This window comes from Telopea speciosissima, chromosome 11 (genome assembly GCF_018873765.1).
Source record: "Telopea speciosissima isolate NSW1024214 ecotype Mountain lineage chromosome 11, Tspe_v1, whole genome shotgun sequence".
In the NCBI taxonomy this organism is placed as follows: domain Eukaryota; kingdom Viridiplantae; phylum Streptophyta; class Magnoliopsida; order Proteales; family Proteaceae; genus Telopea; species Telopea speciosissima.
This window is the reverse complement of record NC_057926.1, coordinates 7,522,809-7,546,424: the sequence shown is the minus strand read 5'-3', so window position 1 is coordinate 7,546,424 and position 23,616 is coordinate 7,522,809. Positions and strand designations below refer to the sequence as shown.

The 23,616-nt window shown below is 38.4% G+C and overlaps 2 protein-coding genes, 1 long non-coding RNA gene and 1 pseudogene across 3 annotated transcripts; 1 reads left to right on the top strand and 3 right to left on the bottom strand.

Annotated features, from left to right (window-relative positions):
- Positions 1-1,248: 1,248 nt before the first annotated feature.
- Positions 1,249-12,408, bottom strand: LOC122646301. Its single transcript, XR_006330587.1, has 2 exons — positions 12,132-12,408; positions 1,249-1,492 (listed from the first exon to the last, which is right to left on the bottom strand). It is a non-coding gene; the product is annotated as an uncharacterized LOC122646301 (long non-coding RNA).
- On the bottom strand, positions 9,726-11,973 carry LOC122646297 (pentatricopeptide repeat-containing protein At4g02750-like). The gene has a single exon (XM_043839831.1). The coding sequence runs from the start codon at positions 11,847-11,849 to the stop codon at positions 9,741-9,743; it is 2,109 nt and encodes a 702-aa protein (XP_043695766.1). The 5' UTR covers positions 11,850-11,973; the 3' UTR covers positions 9,726-9,740.
- Positions 12,409-12,967: 559 nt separating the features above from the next.
- Positions 12,968-13,627, top strand: LOC122644735. Its single transcript, XM_043838126.1, has one exon. The coding sequence runs from the start codon at positions 12,968-12,970 to the stop codon at positions 13,625-13,627; it is 660 nt and encodes a 219-aa protein (XP_043694061.1).
- A 4,312-nt stretch (positions 13,628-17,939) lies between these two features.
- Positions 17,940-18,503, bottom strand: LOC122644734 (annotated as a pseudogene).
- Positions 18,504-23,616: the final 5,113 nt, after the last annotated feature.

Here is a 23,616-nt window from a genome sequence, read left to right as displayed (position 1 = left end):
GAATGTATAGAAACACAGCCTTAAATTTCATGGTTGGCTAGTATACTGTTTTGATTCATTACTTTCTGTTACCCGTCATCAATCCATGCTTTATGTTTGATATAATCAGTAAAATGTGACTTTAAGGTAATGGTGCCATTTTCATCTTTCTTTGCCTCCCTCCCTCCCTCCCTCTCTCTCACATCTATTTGAGTTTCGAATGATGGTCTCACTAAGGCAATGTTTGGTATGCATTCCAGGTCGATTTCACATTATCAGATGATAGAAATAGTTGTTTTTATAATCTGAGTATGCAAAATTGACCTAGAATGCATAAGGGTTAGTCCAAGCTAGGGTCAACTTTAGAAAATTCTATTTCTAATTTTTTATCTCTTAGAAGTTATTAAAAAAAAAAAAAAGAAAAAAAAAAGAGAGAGGAGGTGGAGGGGGAGAGGGGGGCGCTTGGGGAATTTTAATATTTAGTTATTTACATCCCATTAGGATAGATATACTTAAATTCTACATTCCAAGCCTTGTATACATGCTGTCCATATCATCATATAACCATATCTTGATTTCAATCCAATCCAATAGTAAGAAATGTCAAATCAATGTTCTGAAATAAATTTAAAGCAATCAACTCTGTATGAAAAATTAGATAGACATTATGTTTCTATTGCTGCACACCAACTTGCTGGGTTAGCTCAAACATCCTCTTCACGAGGAGAAGCATTATCTGACATTGAAACTCTGTATAACTTTACTTTTTAATCTATCTATTTTTATGTTCCAACCAAAAAAAAAAAAAAAACTCTGTATGAAAAAGCACTGGGAAGCCCCATGCATGATCAGCCATAGGACTCAATAGATCAACTAAGTTCATCATGGACCTTATCCAAAGAACTCCCCATCTTTCCAAAGATTAAGAATAACCGATCATGACTTAACACAGGACACAAATAGGCCAAATGATGGAGAAAGAGGCTTCCAACTGAGTTAAAAGTATAATTTATCAAAAAACAGTGTCAAAGTGGGTACCGAGATTAGCCTAAATTAAATATACAATCAATCCTAACATCAAGTAGATACCTCTCCCCTCCCTCTCTCTATTCAAGACTGACCAAATCAATTCTGCACATGGCAGAACTAACCCTCCCGAAGGAAACCTTCTTACACCATCAGTGGAGGAAACAGCCTCTCCAAAGGACTTGCTACTGACAGGTGCCATTGCCATCTAACAGCATATATTTTGTTATAATTTTCTTATTCTTGGCCAAAGCTTAGTTATTCCTGCCAAACAAAACAAAGAGCAAGTGCGATACAAATGTAGGAAGAACAGAAGCAGTGGCTTTGATTAGATGATTAGTCAAATACATCCCAAGTTTTTGATACACACAAGTCTGCAGTTTTTTATTGATTTAATAGTAAATCAACCTGAGTCAGAAGGTGCCTTTTCCTTCGGATGTTTGGAAGCATAGTGGTCTCCAAGCTGGTTCTCATTTGCTAGCTGCACCTGAAAATTCAATATTCTATTGATTTAGTATTCATTCTAAGACAAACCAAAATTTGCACTTCTTAGTGACGAGCAAGGCTGAAGAATATGCATTGGTATGTCAAGGAAGAGATGTACAAGTATGTCATTATTCCTTTCTGTTTACAAGAAGGTAGCCAATATGAATGTAATCCTTGAATCATGTAACATTTGTGGATATAATCACTTGTAACAGCAGCGTTGATGTTAAATTAGTGAATTTGTTGGACATAGGAATGTAGTCTGGGAGATCTCCGTGCATGAAGACACATCAAATATAACAAGAACATGTACTTTAGAGTGCATGTGTAATACACATGTAAATAGTTAGGATATGACATCCAGATATCCTCTCAAAACTTAAAATGCAAAGAGAAAACACTTAAAAAACTAAGAAGTTGAAAGATCAGACAGGTTTTTCCTGTGTCTAACAATTGCACCTCTGTATCCAAATCAATGAAACAGTGAAAAGGAAAAAAATCTCTCGAGAACTGAATTAGGCAGTCAAAAAGTAGAAGAGTGGATTCGAAATGAAAGAAAACAGTAGACTTCCCTACAACTGGCAGCAGCTTTTTGAGAGTTTTGGTCTTTGTGGGGCTTAATTAGTACTATATGGATTGGAACATTTTATTAAGGTCTAATAGATTGGAAACTATTGCCAGTCAAAGCTAATTTTGTGTTGCAGTGGCTGACATGCAATCATCTAGATAGAGTTTGTCATGTAGACACAAGTTTATGTAGGGGATCTTTATTTATTTATTGTAGTTATTATAAATTAAACTTAAAAAAATTATAGTCGCTAAATTAGTAGACCTTATTAGTGGCAGTTGATTTAGGATAAAATTTTCTACTTTATTTTGACATTTATTTAGTAGGATATAAGTTGGTAAGTTGAGATAAAGAATAAGTCAGTCCTGGTTGGCAGAGGACTTGGCAACAACTGCAATCACACATGAATTTTTGGAATGAATATAGTTCTTCTCTCTCAAAGCTTTGAGCTACAGTTGTGTTCATTGACAGGCCCTCTTTGAAGTTTGAAGGTGGATTCCAAGGTATTATTTCTTTTCCTCTTTTTTTCACCTTCAAATTCTCTCTCCATTATAGCAACCAATTCCAACCATAGGACTAGCCATTTTCATAATTTTTTTGACAGATGCCATTCTCACAATTATTTGCATCATCAAATCAAACCTCTTCACACCAACAGCTTGCTTACAATTCCCTAGCTATCTCACTGTCATCGAACATCAACCCTATCCTCAGATTATTTTCTCCATGCTTTCTATTTTCTGTTCATTCATAACCAAACCTATCCTATTCATTCACCACCTCTTTCCTTAAACCCAGAACCTTAGTTTGTAGCACTCTTCAACCCAAAACCTTGGTTTTCAGCACACCTAATGCAGCTATGACTTCCCCCCCCCCCCCTTTTCTTTTTATGCTATCATGAGGTTCCCAACTACTTATGCAGCAAAGTTGACTCCACTTTTGTCTGGTACACATTGTGAGGAACCCTGATATGTCTATACAGCTTGTGGAAATGATGAATTCATTTGTAGTCTGACAAGTTATCGTGTGGAAAACTGATTACATATCAAGTAGGGGTACCATATGACATTTATACATCATTCATGGCAACAGCTGAGGATAGGTTGTCTTAATCAATGCTGATTAGGACATGTTATGCTGCTATATGATGAGATCAAGTCTCCAAATTTAACCATAGTGAAAATTCCATCAACAGAAATTTGGCTGCAACATTTCAAATAATGAAAAAATGGGAATATTGCTATCATCAAGGTTGGGCATCATGGAAAGTATCGTAAAGCTACTTTTAAGAGACTGTTATGTGTCGATTTTTATTTAGGTGTAGTTCTTTGTGATTATAGTTAGTTATTATTAATTTATTATTAATTATATGTATCTACGGGATGGTGGTTATTTATTATATGTAGTTATTAAAAGTGTGATAAGTTTAGGGAGATATTTTAGGAGTTGAGAGAAATTGTAGGAGTGGGGAAGTGGGTAGTTAATATTAGTCGTGTATTTATTGATGTATAAAGAAGTAGAAAAGAAGGAGAAAAATATTAATTAATTCTTAAGAGTTTATCTTGAGAGAGGATTGGCGACCTCCCAATTGCGCTAGGACGCCATTGCTTCGTCTGTAAAGCAAATTCTATCCCAAATTTATCTCTCTTCTTCTCTTTCTATCCCTACTATTTCTCTTTTATTTTATTTTATTTTCAGATTATCTTGCTCGTAATAGAGACATCTCGGATACGTACTGGAGAGACTAGATGTGTTTAAGATATGCTTTGATATGCTTATGATATATGCAAAAGTAGTGTTTTCAAGCATTATGCACAATAAATAAGCAATAAATAATGATATCCAATCACTATCAGGTTATCTAGGTTTTTGCGGCATCTATGTGATTCAACTGTTCATTGACAAGAACAACATCAAACCTATTAATAAGTAATAAGAAGCAGTCAAGCAAGAATGTTCGAAAAAGAAAAATCTTTATGTGCATAAGGATACTAGCCTAAAGTAAATAAAGGACCAAACTAAGCAAACAAGATGCAAGTATAAACATACTACTAAGTATTAACATACATTAAACATTTACACATAAACAATGCTACTACTCTACCAGTAGCATATTAAACAAATCTGAAATAATATATAACTATTAATAATAAGTACTTAACAACAAAACAAATTATACAGGGTAAATTACACGTCACCCCCTGGTTTTTGAAAATAATCATCCGTACCTCTCTACAGTAACGGTGTTAGTCTGCTGTTAGTTATTGGTGTGAAAGGACTAGTTTACCCTTGTACTAAAACATTAGAATTAAATTTACAATATTACCCTTTCTACATCTTCAACCTAAAATACCCCACCCTTTTCTTGTAACTCCGCTGGCAGCACCGCCACCGCTTCCTCTGCTTTGCCCTGGCCCTGTGGTCCATTCGTATCACGCCCATGCTGAAGAGCATGATCGACATGGTCAAACAGTGTTAGCGAAAAACCCACTTCGAATTCTCTTTAGCATGAATGGAATTGAGTGATTTCAATTAACTCACAAACTAAAACGAATTTTAAAAAATTTTGGATTGAGAGAGGGAGATAGACATGCTACCTTGAAGATGAGGACTGATGAAAGAAACCAGCACGAAACGTATAACGATCTGCTCTTCCGTTTTGGTTTCAGTATTAGTTGATGGTGGAGCTCTGGGGAAGGTAATAGTACATCTGCAAATTAGTTGTCCTGAGCTAGGGGAAGCAGTCCGCACATGCTCTTCTGTTTCTTCCTCCATTGACCCTAACCGAAACCCTCTTCTATTTCCCATCTTATCTCGATTCCTTGAACAGCAGAACTCATCTTCTTCCATTTTTTCTATTCCTATTTCCTACTTTCAAACCCCTTTTTCTATTTTCCTAACATTTGCCTCCCACTAACCTAGAATCCCATTATCCATCTCTCTTCCCATCCATTTCTTTTTGTTTTCTTCTTATCCCACCTCCACCGAGATACCAGCCACCATCTAATCCACCGAAAATCCCACTATTCTTCTTCCCTCCATTAACCTGAAACCATCTGCACCTCATCTTTTCATTCTGCTTCTGAAATTCCAGCTACAGATTTCACTCATAGGAATATTTGGAGAGATCAGTAATGTTTGTTGTGTCAAGCGTCTACGGTTTGGGATCGAGTTTGATGTTTGGATTCAACAATTGAAGCGTCTGGGGACGAATCAATCGGGTGATTACTGGAGCTGTTGTAATCCTCTGTTCTCCCATCTTCTTATTTCATTTTGTTTTTTATTTACCTAGTTTTATTAGGTCGGTAATAATTTTATCTTCTGGTCTACCATTATCGTCTACCCAAACCCTAGATCTCAAACAATAATCTTCCATTGACAACACCAAGAGAGGAAAACTAATGAAATCAGGCTAAAGAGCAGACTTGAACGAACAAAACAACTGAAACATAAAGCCTTTCTAGATCTTAGAAGTTAAAGCTCTTCTCCTTTTTCTTTTCTCCGGTGAACTTCTGCTTGAGATTGAGTTGCAGGTGTGAGGAAGAGGATGAGTTTGGGGTTTTTAGTAACAAGGGTAAAATCGTAAATCAACAATGGTCAAGGGTAGTTTAGGGATTTAAATTTATTTAACTGGCTGACATCATCACTTAACAGCATAAAACTAATGATAGTGATTAATTTGTTATATTGGGATCTAATCCAGGGGGTGATTTGAGTATTTTCAAAAATCAAGGGGTGATTTGAGTTTCGTTTGAAGATCAGGAGGTGATGTGTAATTTACCCAATTATATATTATAGATCACAAATCATTCAAGATGATCCAAATCTACCTAATTATGCAATGTTTTCAATTTTAAATCATTTGAAGAGGGGAGAAAACAATATATGCAATCTTTTTTATTTTCAAAGAATTAGAAAAAAAAATACATGGATTGGGAAGAGTTGAATATTCCCAAATCATTCAAGAATAAAAAAAGGGAGAAAACACTGAAGGCTGTGTAGCGTAAGCTAGTGCCTCCCTGTGTTTATACCTCTCCTCCCTCCTATGAAATGACATATCTGCCCCCTACTGTGGGAGGAGAGAGATAGACATAGGAGACGCTAGCGTACGCTACACAGCTGGACAGCGTTCTTTCTCCCATAAAAAAAATATCTATTGACATGCTTATAAAAAAAACAGATCATTTTGAAAACCAGATTAAGAGGGAAAAAAAAAACACCAAAATTTCACTATTTTCAGCTTTGAAATTTTTTTTCTAAAAATAGAGTATAAACCCATAGTTATTTCAAAAACAAATGCATAGATCTAGGTCAATTTTTCAATTTAAATGTAATACTCAGCAAAAACAAACAAGAAAAACAAGATTGGATGCAAGCTCTCTCTCTATTGCTATTAGGGTTTCATGTTACCTTAGGTTTGCATCAACTACTCAGTATTTTCCCGAGAACAGTTTGATAAGATTATCATTCATTTAAAATTAGTAAATATTTTCTGACCAGCTCTGCATAACAATCATATTAAATTTTTATAGACATCCCAAGTCCCAACAGAATGTCATAAGTATCCATTGGAGTGCTTGCCATCACACGATACCTTATCTTGATAATTTTTTCAATTAAAAATTCTACCAAACACTTGTAAACTACAGTTGAACACTTATCTCGAAATGGCTTATCAATGTATGCAATTCTCAATGCTAAAATAGCAATAAGATATTGAGACACAAAATTCTCCTCACTTCTAGAATCCAGAATAATTGCAAAGGGCATTCCTTTCATTTCCCCTTGAGTCTCAAATAATTTTCCTACATTGTTCAAAGATTGAATGTTCAATTTATTCAAAAGCATTACCTTTTTGCATGATTCACCACCAGCACATTTAGCAACGCCAAATTTTGGTTCAAATATCTTGGGTAACTTTAGGTATAAAAACAAGAATTACCAATGAAAGGAGGCTACAAGTTACACGTCTGCTTTTGATAGAGAAACTTTTATGCTTTATTGATCATTGGCAAAAATGAATAGTATGGGCTTTGAATTAAAAAATCTTAAAAAGGGTTAAGAGAAGGAAATAGAAGATGGAACTTGTGATTTAAATGACTTATTGAAATGTTTCGCATTGAACTATTGAAAAGCATCTTTGATATGATTGGATAGGTTTGGGATCGATTTAATAGGACACCAGTGAAATTTGACCACCTATCCCCACCTTATGGCTCACCATATATGGAATTTTTCGTTGATTTTCCAACAACAGTTCCTATTAAGAGTTTGATTCTTCAAATTTTAAAACTCCTTTAAAAGGTCCACAAATAAACATCGGGATCTCAAATTGGTCCAAAATTTGGCCATGAAAAATGATACTGCAAACATCATAGTCCAAATTTGAGCCTAAATGCATGGAAGTTATTCATGAAATGAGAAAGGGTGTTCCAGAGCTTGGTGTGATGGAATCTGGCCCCCAGAAATAGTAAACCCGTAAAAGCCAAAGCCAATTAACCATGGCCCAGATACCCAACTATAACTAATTCAATACTGCCACTGCTACACCCAAAACAACTTCGACTAGACATAACTTTTCTAATGCAACCAACTTATAACAATACTGCTTTATCACCACATACTAATCAATCCCTAACTATTGACATAAATGTCAAACCTTAAGGCATCCTCCACGGCCTCACAGACAAAAATCTCAAAAAACAGCTGTTGAAAACCTATAATAATGTTTTGCCACACATTAAATCCCTAGATGATATTTATGTATAGCAGGGCCAAGCCATCATAGGTTCAATAAAAAAATCCAACCCTTAACTTAAAACCCCATTAGACTCTAGATAAAGCTGCCCCTACAAAAGGGACAGGTTCATGTTATTCCCTTTAAGCCACCCGTTAGCGTCCCTATTTACAACAACAACCATAACCTTATCCCAACTAAATGGGGTCGGCTACATGAATCCGATAGAGGCTATGACAGTAATGAAAGTAAGAGAAAAAAGAAGTAAAAAGGAGTAAAAGGAAGTAAAAAGAAAATAAGTAAAGGTAGAAGTCGAAGCAGTAGTCAAAGCAGCATCCTAGGAACATCCCCCTACAAGGGGTCGGCTACACGGTTCATTGTCCTCCAAACAACTCTATCCACAGTCATACAAGGATCGAGACCTACCACATACATATCCTTTCTTACCACTTTTTCAATAATCATTTTAGGTCTGTCCCTACTTTTTTTTAGCTCCGTCAAGCTGAAGCTGGTCACTCTTCCTTACTAGTACATCCATGGGTCTCCGTTGGACATGACCATACCATTGCAAGCGGCTCTCACGGAGCTTGTCTTCGATTGGAGCAACTCCCAAATCAGTTCAAATACAATCATTCCTTACTTTATCTCTCCTCGACTTGCCACACATCCACCTTAACATCCTCATCTCCATTACACTCATATTATCTATATTACTCTTCTTAACTGCCCAATATTCCACCCCCTATGTCATAGCTTGTCTTATTACTGTCTTGTTGAATTTTCCCCTAAGCTTAACAGGCATACGTTTGTCACATAACACTCTCGATGCACCTCTCCACTTCATCCATCCTACCTTAATTCTGTGGGAAACATCATTCTCTATATCACCCTCTTTGTTAGTGATTGACCCCAGGTATCAAAAGCATTCACTTTGTGGTAGCTCTTGCTCCTCAGGTTTCACCACTTCGTCACCTCTCTTGGTTTGACTGAAGTTACACATTATATATTCTGTCTTTATTTTGCTTAACTTAAAACCTCTTGATTCCAAGCTTGATCTCCATAACTCCAGCTTCACATTAATCCCTTCCACTATCTCATCTATCAAAACAATATCATCAGTGAATAGCATAATCCAAGGAACCTCATCTTGGATGTGCCTAGTTAAATCATCCATGATGAATGCAAACAAATTAGGGTTTAGAGCTGATCCTTGGTGTAACCAAATTGTAATTGAGAATTCACTACTTTGGCCCTTTGCAGTGCTGACACTCATCACCACGCCCTCATACATGACCTTAATTATACCCACATAGTTACTTGAACTCCTTATCTTGCTTAGGACATGCCAAATGAGCTCTCTAGGGACTCTGTCATAGACCTTTTCTAGGTCAATAAAGATCATATGGAGGTTCCGTAAGCTCTAAAAATTTCCATAAGCCCCCTTAGAAGGTAAATCCTTAGTGTCCCTAATTATGAGATGCAATTGACAATACCTATAACATGAAGTGCAATACTCAAAGATATGACAAATATCTTTACAAAATTGACCATGGAAGACTACATACAATCAATACTTCATTTCCCAAAACACTGATAAACAATTGTCTACATAAGACATCCTCCTATCACTAAAAATTGCGAGACAAACACTATATAATTCATATGAAAAACTTAAACTGATAACAAAACAAATCTCTGTACAATTTTTTTTTTTTTAAACTATAAATCTATTGCATTATCAATGCAAATCCAACCAATGTCCCCTATAATTTGGGGAGAGGGGTTGTGGAAGTCCCCAAATGTTTGTATATTTCCTCCATTTGCTGATGAGATCAACATTCTATGGAAACACAGATATCTTCAACTTCGTCTCAGTATAACTATTCTGGCTCTTTCTGTGTGGCAAAGTGTTACATTTGTCTAATGAAAAAAAAAACACTCAATCTACAAAAGTTTCAATGTAGATTTACTTCCTCGCCAATGCGATGACCAACTAGAATCATCAATGACAACAGAGAGACTCTCCAATTGTTTGTATATTTCATGCATTTGAGGATGAGATCTATCATCACAGACAAATGAACATGTCTTCCCCTTAACCTCAACCCAACTACATGCTGGTTCTTTCTTCACTCCTCGGTGTTTCATTAATGCTCTTACGCTTGCTGCATCTTCCCACATCCCTCTTTCAGCATATATATTAGAAAGAAGTACATATACTCCTTCATTTGAAGGTTGAATACTCAAAACCTTTTCTGCAACAAGTTCACCTAGCTCTAAATTTCCTTGGACTCTACAAGCACTTAATAGGGTTTCCCATGTATGCATTGGGAGAGCCTCATGTATTTGTTTGAGGAAGTCATAAGCATCAGTTAGTAATCCTTGTCGTCCAAGGAGATCAACCATGCATCCATAATGTTCAAAGTTTGGGATCAAATTCCAATCTGTTTCCATAGATTTAAGGAACTCCCAACCCTTATCAACCAGACCTCTATGTGCACAAGCAGTCAAGAGACCCAAAAAAGTCACATGGTCTGGTTTAAATCCAGCTTGAATCATAGGAAGGAATAGGTCAATGGCTTCAGCAGCAAATCCATGATAAGCCTGTGCCACAATCATGGCATTCCATGCTACCGTATCCCGTTTAACCATCCTCTCAAATACCAAAGTAGCATCATTTAGGAAGCCACATTTTGAATACATGGTGATTAGTGAACTTATGACCACTGTATCATTTTCAAAACAAGTTTTAATCACAGTGAGATGCATAGCTCTTCCCCAACTAAGTCTAGCAAGAGCACTACATACTGAAATCACACTGGTGAATGTCGCTTGATCAGGCTTAAATCCATCATGCAACATTCTACAATACAAAACCAAAGCTTCCTCACTTTGGTATGCAGCAATTATTGTATTCCATGATATTTCATCTCTGTGCTGCATCTTCTCAAAGAAACACCGTGCATTAACAATATCATCTTGTAGCACGTATCCCTGTAGAACTGAATTCCATGAAATGATATCCCTCCTAGGCATCTGCATAAACAGTTGTAAAGCATCTTCCAACATTCCATTTTGTACATAACCACCAATCATTGAATTCCATGCAACAATATCCCGATGAGGCATTTCTTCGAATAATTTATGAGCATATCCAATCTCTCCATTGCACATATAACCCCTAATAATGGCTGTCCAAGCCGCTGTATCCCTCTCTGGCATCTCGTCAAATAAGCGCTTAGCATTCTCCATCTGACCAGCTCGTGAGTAACAAGTAATCATAATTGTACATGAAGCAACATCTCTTTGAGGCATTCTGTTGAATAATTGACATGCACCCTCAAAGTATCCCATTTCAACATACCAAGACAACAAAGTATTGTAAAGTGGGGTAGTTTTTTCAGGTACTTGATCAAATAATGCCAAGGCTTCTTTTACGATATTATGCTGGAAGTACCCTTCAATCATTGTTACCCAAGATATAGAGTTCCTAACTGGCATTCTATCAAACAATTTCCGTGCCTGTTGTATTCTTCCATTATTCACATAACCAGAGATCATCGAATTCCAACAAGCGACATTTCTTTCAGGCATTCTATCAAACAAATTCTGAGCTTCTTCCAACTTTCCATACCTTGCATATCCAGTTAATAATGCTGTCCATGAAACCACATTTTTACTAGGCATGACATCAAAGATCTTGCGTGCTTCAACAATTTTCCAATTCTGAACATACCCAGATATCATACAGTTCCACGTCACCTGATTTTTATAGGGCATGTCATTGAATAACCGGCACGCATTTTTGACATCACCACGCCTAAAGCAACTAGTAATATTTGAATTCCACCAATATATATCATGATAGGCCGTAGATGGGTTCCTTTGTGAACTAATGAACCGAACCAATGAGTTTGTCTCCATAAAAAGCGAAACCCGGATTCGAAGAACGAACTTGTTCCCATGATATCGAACCCGTGTAAACATGTCAAATGACTTTCTTCCTCTCCAGTCCCACAATCTACTTTGAACAACAAGATCATCTATCCTCATCAACCTATATTATGAAATTCATAAAATTACAAACACAATAGACAACTTCTCAACCATAACCCATCAAAATCTGTGAGAAATTTCTACAAAGAATTCTATTAATCAAGTAGAGATACAGCTATAATCAGTTTGATATGGCTAGTCTTACAATTGAGCGTATGAGTTATTCACAATCAATCGGAAAAGATTCAATTAATAACAACAAAAACATGTGCCAAAAAAAAAACATAACAGTGGATGTGATTTCATTCTAGGGTTTTAAGATTGTTTATAGGAGGTTACCTTGCAGACGGGGCAGCTGACTTTGAGAGCTACAGCTCTTGCTTCAAACTGGGACCCCTTTTGTTTCTGGTTTTTCTCAGCGTTTCGTTTCTGGGCTTCGATCTTCTGCTTTCCTCTCGTCATCTTCGCTGCTTCGTCCTTTTACTCTTCTCCGAAATCCAAGACAAATCACGGCGAGCTTCTCGTCTTGTTCTTATTTTCCTTGGGAAATACCTCCGACTTTGGAGTTTGGATGGATACTAGATCCACGGCCACAACTGTGAACCATTTGATTGGTACTTTGGAATCTCATTTTGGTGTGGAGAGACTTTTAAGGTGTGCACTTTGTCAAAGCCGTTGGTTTAGAATCATTATTTCAAGTGATCTCCCAACTGTCTTTCCGACAAGAAAAGGCCATCGTTAATGGATCCGGATCCTCAACGGCTTGGCTATGGCAGCCATCTGGCCTGCCCAGTATCAGGAGCATGACATGTGTAAAATGCAAAATCCAACGAATTTTAATTTTTTTTGAAATCCAAGAGTTAAGTGGTTTAATTGTATAAAACCAAACCCATCTAGACCAAAACCGTTTTCATCAAATCGGATCGATCTAAACTAAACAAAACACTATTCATTAATCTTCCCATTTTCAAAATCAAAACCCTAACATCGTCTCTTCCCTCTCCGAACCAGATCCCCAAAATAAAAATCGCTGACGAAGAAAACGACAACAACATCATCGATGGCGAAGACCTCGAAACAGCAGCCGAAGACGATCTCAAGCCTCCTCCCTTCAAATTCCATTGCATATGGCCCGAATTCGACATTCCTCCAAGGCCTCCTCGAATGCACCGCAGATGGATTTGTCTTTCCTCGAGACCTCCCTCTCTTCTACGATCGCTTCTCACAGTCCATGCCTCAACCCATACTCCAAATCTCAGCTTTCTAAGAAGCTTCGTCGTCTTCGTAAGAAATTTCGCGTTATCTCTACCCGAATTTCACGTGGGCTTGATGCTTCGCTTCTTGCTCTGCACGATCGTGCGCTCTTCGATCTTTCCAATCAGTTATGGCATCGTTCATATGCCTCTTCATCTCCCTTTCAGTCTAACAAGCGGAAGCCCTCTAAGGTTAGTGTTAGGGTGAGTTTCTCTCCTACCCCTTCTCCTTGTCTTCCTCCCCCTCCTCCTCCACCACTAGTTCAACCTAGCATCAACGACGCTGATATTACCGAGGAAGATAATGAATTGAATTTAGAGAACAATCTCGGCAGTGGACTTGAAGAGGAGCCATATTTGCTAATCGGTGAAGATGGTTGTGGGCTTGGACGGTTCGCGACGAAAACCATTATGGCTGTCTTTGATAGATCCCTCAAGGAGGTGAGAATGACACTCATTCGCCAGGAACTTCTTTATCCGGACCAGACGTCTACGTCTTCGTCTACTCTAGCGGAATCGTTGAAACAAGGGAGGGCAATAGATTTTGAGAAGAGGTGGCGAGAGCAAAGAGCGCGGAACTAGATGTAATTGCTCGCCACTTGAGGCTGGTTCTTGAGAATGCTACAATCAACGATGAGAGCACTCGATCGATGTAAAAATCGAATGTATAAACATTATTTTTTTTCTCCTATTTATTTATTATCTTCTTTTATATAACCTTCAATCCTTTGGCTTTCTTTTTGTTTGGTTTTTTCTTGTGTGTTTGATCTTCTCTGTGATTTTTGTATATTCGATCATAAAAGGATTCATTTTTGTGCATTCAATGTCCAATTACAGTATAAGCTTGCTTGTTTTGCAAGTCCTATTTGAACACTGTCCAGATCAAATCAAGATCAATTGCAGAACCAGATGTTTAGATCTTGGGCTGAGGTTTTTGACCAAAAGGATTGGAGATGATTAATCAATAAATTTGCCTTATGCCGGATTTGAGATAAATGCCTTCTGAAAGCATCCACAAACTCTGTTGGACTCATCAATGGCCATGTCTTTCTAACCCCCAAATAATTCCAAGCTCAGAGGATCAGTCTTTGAAATGGGATCACAATTAACAATTGTTTTTCATCGTCTACAAGAATGACAGAGCATTTATGGGTGCCCCAGAGCATCTCAGGGCCTACTGGATCCTGTCAATGTGAATTGTTTGCTCTACTCTTTAGCTCAACTTCTATGTACTTTTATTTCTGTTCATGTCTACAGTAATGCATTTTGGATTGAGCTCCTTTCCCGCGTGGATTGAGCTCCTCAACTTCTATGTACTTTTATTTCTGTTCATGTCTACAGTAACGCACATTGTGTAGCTGGGGAGGCCTAGATCCACATGCCAGTGCACCGGGATGTGAGCGGCCGAGTGGATCGAAGCTCCCAAGATCGGAGCTCCCCAGCCACACGATGTGCGCTGGAGAGGAGCCGGATCCCCCAATTATCTAAAACCTGATCCAAATTTTAGGACCCTAAAATTGAAATAATAACCTACTAGCAGGAATCAGGAATTCCAGTTGGTTTACTAATTAATTGGAAGTGTAACTGTGTAGCAATGTGATAGTTCATCCAGAGAAAAGAACTCCAAGCCCTTCTGCCCAGTGAAATGAAGTGCATACTCTATTGGGACAAAATAAAAATTTGCAAGTGGTAAATAGAACGTTAGGGGTTGTCAATCTGAAACCAGAACAAAACCGGACCGATTAAAAACCAAAACATCTTACATTCCTACCCACTAATCTGTTGGGTTAGTTCTTAGTTCTGATTTACTTAATCTGGGCAGTTCTAGTCTGGACTCTAGAAAGATGAAACTGATTAAGAGCTATCATGATTAGGAGCTGTGATTTTACATATGACAAGTTTTCCAGGCTTGATGAGCATGACCTCTATCCCTAGTTTGAGAACTAGCAACCAAGCCTAACAGTCATGCAATCACCATGATGAAACAGCAGCCATGGCTGATGAAGCCACCATAAGGCTTGTTGAACTGATCATTGTAGGATTAAATTATTTTTTTTTATCATTAATACTAATAAGAAAATATTAGGAACTAGAACAGATCATTTCCATTATTGTTATTGGTATTGGTTCCAAAATTTGAAACCAACAAGTTAATTGGGACAGTTTGGCCTTGGACCAATTGAGGAATTGATTTAAGGCCCACCCTGATTAACTAGAACCGTCTCAATTAGCACCACTACTTGATCAAATATAAGTTTGGATTAGCCAATCTGAGTAATTGAAGTCATCATTTACATTAAGCTACTCATAAGAGTAAGAAGCTTTTCACTAGTTAGAACACAAGGAAAGTAGACTCGGTTAATTTTCTTAACCACCTGGTACTTCCTTTTCAGTTTATCATCGAAAAGGGAGTAGTGGTTATATACGCACAATATACAACCAAAATGTTACATTTTTACATATAGAAGTGTAACCTGGGTGCAACACTGCAACATCATAATCCATTTCAAAATATAAGATTGAACTACTGATATCCACTCAGTTTAGTACTATCCTAGTGCCGAATATTCTGAAGTGCCTACTTCCCCATATGTCTCTTTTATCAAGGTAATAAGATTATATGCAGCACTGTACCCATGGAGGATTTCTAAGAGCCATCTCGACTTCCTTCCCATCGTCTCTCTCAGTTATTCCAAGCAATTTAGCTATTTCGCTTCCTCTTCAGTACGCCAAAAGAGGGGAAGCCATCAAAAAATGTCTCCTATCATGGATCAAGACAGAATTATAAGGTAATGCAGTCAGGGAAGTAGTTTATTAACCAACATAATCCAAAGCTGAAACTGAAATTTGAATGAATTTTTGCAAAATAAAATGAAATTTACAACAAAGCTGTGAGGACAAGCTTAGAGATCCCCTGACAAGTCTCCACTGACAATAATGAATAACCAAAGACCGGACTCGGTTCATAATTTATGTTCTCCCATCACCAAATAATGGGTATGTATCTAATCCGCAAAAACTCATATCACAAGCTGGGATCTAGCGTAGGGTTGAGGCATGGACTGTGAGAAGTGATCGTAGAAGAGAGGGAGATCTCGAGGAAAGACAAATCCATCTGCGGAGCATTCGAGGAGGCCTTGGAGGAATCAAATTTCGTCGGATTCAGGCCATATGCGATGGAATTTGAAGGGAGGAGGCTTGAGATCGTCTTCGGCTGCTGTTTCGAGGTCTTTGCCGTCGATGATGTTGTTGTTGTTTTCTTCGTCAGCGGTTTCGATTTTGGGGATCTGGTTCGGAGCGGGAGAGGGAACAGACAGGGTTAAGGTTTTGATTTTGAAAATGGGAAGATGAATGAATAGTGTTTCATTTTAGTTTTGTTTAGTTTAGATCGGTTCGGTTTGGTAAAAATGGTTTTGGTCTAGATGGATTTGGTTTTATACAATTAAACCACTTAACTCTTGGATTTCAAAAAGATTTAAAATCTGCCGTTGGATTTTGCACTTTACACATGTCATGCTCCTGTTACTGGGTAGGACAGGTGGCTGCTATACCCAAGCCGTAGAGGATCCGGATCCCCTTTGCACCAGTTTGTATGGTCATTTGTTGTTTTTTTGGCTCCACGTAATAACATTAATTTCGGTTTTTTCACGTACCCCCCCCCACCCCCACCCCCACCCCCACCCCCACCCGTAATTATGAAAAAATCCCTCAGTTTTGAAAAATTTTGCGTGCCCCCCGGAGGTTTTTAACAGTTAACAGATAGTCCCATTCCGTTAGTCTAGGTCTAACCGTGTTAAAATCAATGAGTGAATTGACAAAAATGCCCTCCACAAAAAATTAAAATAAAAAACCTGCAACTCATCTTCCCCAAATCGATTTGGGGAAGATAAGTTGTAGGTATCCTTGTATGGAACATCATTGTAGGGAACACCATTGATCTTTAGGAGGGCATGCAGAATTTTTCAAAACTGAGAGATTTTTTCATAATTACGTCAAACCTGGGGGGGGTGTTATATGAAAAAAACCCTTTTTTAAATGGTAATCACGTAATGTGGGCCTAACCCCCTCTCTCTCTCTTGGTCTGTCTTTGCTCTCTTTGTTTCTTTGTCAGTTAAATGCCACAAATGCTTTGACGCTAAGGCTCTGGGATGTTCTGTAAACGGATTGAATTTGATCGGATAGAGGCATTATCATATTCGTATGTGATTATATTCGGATGATATCCTATTAGTTTTTGGACGGATTCAGACAATTTCTGAATAGTGATTTTCGAATATGGATATGAACGCGGATCGAATACAAATTTTCATTTACATTTTTATTGTTTTGCTGATGAGGGTTAGGATTGAGACTTGAGAGTTTAGCAACTATCATTTCTTCTACTATTCTCAGTCTTTGATTTTCTTACGTTTTTTTACTTTGATTTTATATCGTATTTATATTAAGGGTTTTTTACAATTACCACCCTAAAATCTTTACTATCTACTATTACCCCCCCAAAACTTTCAAACAACTGTTACCCCCCTCTGATGCATATTAACCACTAATTGACCCCCACCGTTACATTTTCGTTACGTTGGGGGTTAATCGTGACAGTGTGCCGTTATCATGAATTTTCTAAGACCAAAATGCCCTTTTGGGGTGGTAATTGTAAAAAAAAAAAAAAAAAAAACCCATCACCGATTCACCGTCCTCCTCCTTCTCCTTCTTCTTCTTCCTCCTCTGCAACCCCAAACAGAGAGGTTAAAAGGGCATCTCTCTCCTCTACTCTTCTCTCTTCCCTCATCCTCCTCTGTTCCATTTCACTTCATTTCAAGTTTCAAACCTTCATAGTCTTTACTGATAAAACTAATCAAAATCGAGTCCAAAAACAAAATTGCTTAAAAAGGCATCTCTAATATATCCATTTCCAAGTTAGAATCAATGGGGACAGAGTGAGAGGAACTATAGCAAGAAGGAGCCTTTGTCACTCTTGCTCTAACAACCTCCTCTCTTGAGCCCTCCTCTCCATTTTCTCCCTCCACTGCATCTCCATCCTCTGCTGCTGATTAAAGAACTCTTGCAACATCTCCTGAATGCTCCCACCATTAATCCTCACTGATCTCTCCGAGGTCCTCGGCTGCTGCGGATGCTTCTCCTTATCAGCTTTCCTCTTCCGGCGGTTTCCACTCCTCGTGAGTCGCTCTTCTTCGCTTTCATCTTCATCCTCTTCATTGTCCTCTAAGAAATCATCAGAAGATCGATCTCCCCCACTCAGCTTCTTCACCTTCTTCTTCGCCTGCACATTCCCAACCTCTGATTCCAATAATAATCTCTGCATATTCTTCTCCCTTTCAACGAAAACCGCATGTAGCTCCTCAAAGAACGGACATTGCCATCCATTGTCTGGATCAGATGTCTCTTTCCCCTGCATAAAAAATTAACCCAAAAAAATCAGGCCAAAAAAATAAAAGGCAATTTTTTTCAACCCAAAAAATCAATCCCAAAAAAACGGTGGCAAATTTCGATCTATGTTTTTCAAGAAATGATCAGATTAGGAATCACCTTGTATCAATTAACGAGATTCTTCCACTTGCACTTGCACTGATTAGGGCTTCTTCTGTAGCATCTCTTCTTCATCTTTACTGCAACGCTCTCCCACAGCGTCTTGTTTCGCTTCGTAACAGTGAAATCCCTCTCTAATTCGGCTCTGATCGCGATAAAATCTTTCATCTCTTGATGGCTCCACTGAGGAACTCTATCGTCCTTCTTGAGTGAAACGCTCGTCGATTGCATCTCGCTGGTGGATGGTTGCACTTGCAGCGGCAAAGATGAGATCATGTTCAGTCGACCTACGCCTTCGCTCTCTCCGCTTCCCATCATCTTCTTTCTCTCTCTCAGGTTTGGGGTTGCAGAGGAGGAAGAAGGAGGAGGAGAAGGACGGTGATGGTTTTTTTTTTTTTTTTTTTTTTTACAATTACCACCCCAAAAGGGCATTTTGGTCCTAGAAAATTCGTGACAACGGCACACTGTCACGACTAACCCCCACCGTTACGGAAATGTAACGGTGGGGGTCAGTTAGTGGTTAGTATACATCAGAGGGGGGTAACAGTTGTTTGAAAGTTTTGGGGGGGGGGTAATAGTAGATAGTAAAGATTTTGGGGTGGTAATTATAAAAAACCCTTATTTTAATAGATATGTGATTCCATGTATCACAATGCATAAAACAATATATATAAACCGATAAAAAAATATAGAAACATAATTACATTATCTTAACTTATAAAATTATAAAAATATGAAAACAAAATCCAATAAGGTAACTTAATCGGATAGACGGACACAAAGATATATTATAGACATTTTATTACCATCGGATTACTAAACGAATCGGATAATAGTCGGTAGGATAGGGGGATTATCATATTCATATGCGATTACTTTTTGGACGGATTGGGATGCTCCTAAACAGATACGAACACTGATCGAATACGAATTTTCAAATATCCGTTGACATCCTTACTCTGTATGGCACCGTGCCAATTTTGGTTTTTTTTCAATTTTTGGAATAGTAACAGGGCAAAACAATGTATGGTAGCAACGGTCCTTTTTTCGCGCTTTTGAAATGAATCGGACTTTTGGTATGGGTTTGATGGCCATTTTCATCACACCAATACTTATGTCAAAAAAACAAAAACTGAAGTATAAAACAACAACTTCGTTGAAGAGAGAGAAAGAGAGATCATGTGCGACCTTAAAGGAGAGGGATGAACAAACATGAACCAAAGTTCTCTCTACCTCCCTCTGCAACGACCGACGACTCGTTGAAATGTCGGCCTCTGCTGCAACACCGAAGTTCTCTCTACCTCATGCTGCTTCCCTCGTCTCTCTTCTTCGCTCTTCCTCCCAACGACCGAATTGAACTCACAGTCCTAATCTATTCTTCGTTGAACTCTTTTCAGTGACTGAATTGAAGTCACAACCCTAATTTTTGGTTTGTTGAACTCTTTCCAGTGATCAAATTGAACTCACAACCCTAATATCTTCTTCATTGAACTCTTCCTAGTGACTAAAGTAAACTCTCTCTCTTTCACGCCTCAATTTGGGAGAAGCCGACGATTTGCCCTAAATATGCCCCTCTTTGAGGTAATTTTCCCAATTACTTGGTTTTATACTTTTATTAAACACCTCTATATACCTTATAACCTATGATATAGGGAAAAATCCTAATCTCAAATCGTGAATCTGGATTGCAGAGTCTATCTTCTTTGATGAATTCTTCTCTCCTTCTCGCCTCAACTCAAAATTAGTGTGATTTTTAGGGGAAATTGACGATTTGCCCTAAATCATGTGGCATGTGATTGTTTCTATTGCTATTATTTACCTTTTTTGCAATGTTTAAAAGATGTGTAATAACCTTTTCTCTTACGAGGAAGTTTGAAGATTGTGGGTGCTTATGTATATCATGAGAATTATTTAATTTTGGTAAAAATAGTAGAGAAAAATGTTTCTACTAATATGGCATTCCATTCATGTTTTTATTTTTCTGTGACAGCAGAAACAATTTTTTTCCAAGTTTATCATACAACCTTTGTTGTTACAAAATTACTCCAAAAGTCTAGAAACAGGAAACAAAAAACAAAAAACTATTTGACTCAATCCAGGAATTTTTATCGTATGCGGTTCCCTGACCGATGCGGTTCCCTAGTGCCTCTCACAAGAGGAGGGTGGATCCCACCCGGGCAGAGTGTTCGGTCAGGTGCCCCAGGTGGGTCCCACCCCCCTCTTGTGAGAGGCACTAGGGAACCGCACTGGTCAGGGAACCGTAGGCGATAACGATTCTGCCATACAGAGCCTTAAATGGCTTGGCTTGTTGGGTTAACGTTGGTATCTTTTTATTTAGACTGGTCTATGGGTTTGGTTCAACAGTCCAATTGGATTGTTCATTAGGTTCTTTTGATGGGGAGGGTGGAGAGACATCAAAATAGAGAGAGTAGAAGAGGTAGAGTCTTCGAAGGCGATTGAAGTCTTAATGTGGTAGAGTTTCCAAGAGTAGTCTTCTATTTAAGAGAGTGGAAGAGGGTGGAATCCTCCATGAGATAGTGAAGTCTTCAAGAAAATAGAGTCTTCCTGGAGATGAAGTCTCTAAGAGTGAAATCTTTCAAAGATGGAAGAAGAGTCATATAAAAGGAGAGAGAGGTGTCTATCATGATAGGTTTCTATAAGGATAAAAAAAAAACTACCATGATGGGTATTGAGAATCCAAATAATGAGAATCCAATGTAGATAGAATGAGAGGAGATATAAGGATGTATCGGGGTTTAGGTTTGGGTTTGGGTATTAAATCGTAAGGGTTGTGTTGTTTCCCTTCCCTTGATTATTAATTGATTATTGGACTCCCTCAGTAGACATAGGTAGCTTGTTGGACCACAGAAATCTTTTGTCTCTTGTTTATGTGTGTTGTACCAGAATTTCTGCCAGAGAGAATCCTTGTTACAAACAGAATTCTTTGTCCCGTTAGGAAAATTGAAAAGAAATCGGAAATGGGAGAAAAAGACGAAGAGAAAGGGAAAGATCCAAAATACTCTATTCCTCTTGATGAATGTTAATACAATCTGCCCTTTTAGGTGGGACTTGCCCTGTATTTATACAGATGGAGGGGGGGGGGAAACCTGTCGTAATCCATTCTTTGTTGGCCACAGCTCTCCTTCGTAGCACGGTTTTTCTGGTACCTCCATTCTTGATGTGGTCCCCTCTTTATCTCCGGGATTCTCAGTCCACGTGGGAGTTTTTCACTAGGGGGTCTCTAACTGCCATAGTAATGTAACTATTGGGCACATGGGATTTCGCAAGTGTGCTCTCCAAGTCTTATCTTTGGGTGAGTCCATGTGTATGGACATGATTTAAAGTGGAGATTTATGGTATAACATTTGCCCCCCACTCCCTTCACCTCGGTCGAGGCATCTCGGTTGAGGTTTAAGGTGTATTTTAACGAAATTTAAAGATTGTCTAGATACATTCCCTCCTAGAAGATATTTGCAATTACGCCGTCTATGACCATTCTTAGGCACGTGGAAACGAAATATCTGCCGTCTTTTCGCGCCTTTTGAGGGGGAACTGATGGAGAGTTAAAATTTAACTTTTAAACTTTTAATCCTTTTTATTTCTCCCTGTGTTCTAATGATAGCTCTCTAATTCCTAGGTATAGGTCCTTTCATCTCCCCCATTATCTGGTCCGTTCAAAAATATTTAAATAACAGGATCTTAATCGAGGGTTTTTCATTGTCGTAAGTGTATAAAACATTCTAACCTTCTCGAGTTTTCCATTTTCTGATATTCAAGTTCTCTCTGTGAAGGTTCAAGCTCTGCCATTGTGTTATTCTGTCCCTCCATATCTTCTTCAACCGTATCCTTCTTCTTTCCAAGTAAGTGCTTTTTCTTTCTCATCTTTTATCTGTAGTTCTTTTTCCTTCCCTTTATTTTTAGTTTTAGCGGAAATGGAAAAAACAAAGAAAAATCACTCATCTAGGGAAGAGGCCGAAGTAGAATCTTTGCTAGAAGAAGGTGATAGATTATATCATGGAGTTACCCAAGGAAAGGGTACAGGAGTTTCTCCCCAACCATTCTCTGTGAGTGATACAAATTCTAGGGTTTCAGCGTTCGTTCCCAGGAATTCTACTGGAGTGCTGGCTAGTTCTGCTAGTCTCAATTCCATGAAAGAACTTGGGAAAAAAGTTTATCTAGTTCGCCAACCACAATTAGGTCCTACAATCGGAAAGGGGGTTGATGAGATTTGCTCTGTTCTATCTGAGTATAATCTTCTAGAAATAAAAAATGTGTACGCAATCCCAAATGAGATTGTTTTGAGAGTTTCTTCATCCGAGGGCAGATTGAACCAACCCTGACCTGGAGAAGTGGGACTTATCCTTGATGCTTTTGAGGCCGGTCTCCAATACCCTCTTTCTCCTTTCGTGGGTCGACTTCTTAGGCATTATCAAATTGCCCCCAGTCAATTGGTTCCCAATGGGTGGAGGTGCATTGGTGCCTTTTTGATAAAGTGCTTCCGTTTGAAAAGGCGTGTCTCCCCAACACTGTTCATCAAGTATTTCACTTTAAATCAGAACAGTGGTCATCCCGGGTGGTATTATTTTCGTCAACGAGCTGGTATTCCTATAGTAGAGTCTCTCCCGACTTCTTACCACGGTTGGATACAAAGATTTTTCTAGGTAGTTCTGGTGGGGCCTAATTGTCCTACCACATGGGGTTACCCCGCTACCAAGGCCGGTAACAAGACTCCTCGGTTAGATTCTACAGATCAAGTAACTTTGAAGACATTGATAGCAGACGGGAATCACATCAGGGGAGAGGCCGTTGATGTGCAGAATATTGGCGAATTGGAACAGGGTGAGTATCTCGGGAGTTATCCCCTAATGTAGAAAGTTTTCTTTGTCACACATATTGCTTTTGTTGATTGTAGTGGACTTCGATTTGGATTCTGTGGCGTCGTTCATAGAGGAGGAGGACCTCCAAATTACTGGGGATACAATCGTAGCTTCTTCTGAGTCAAGCAAGAAGAGAAAAATGTCACCCAC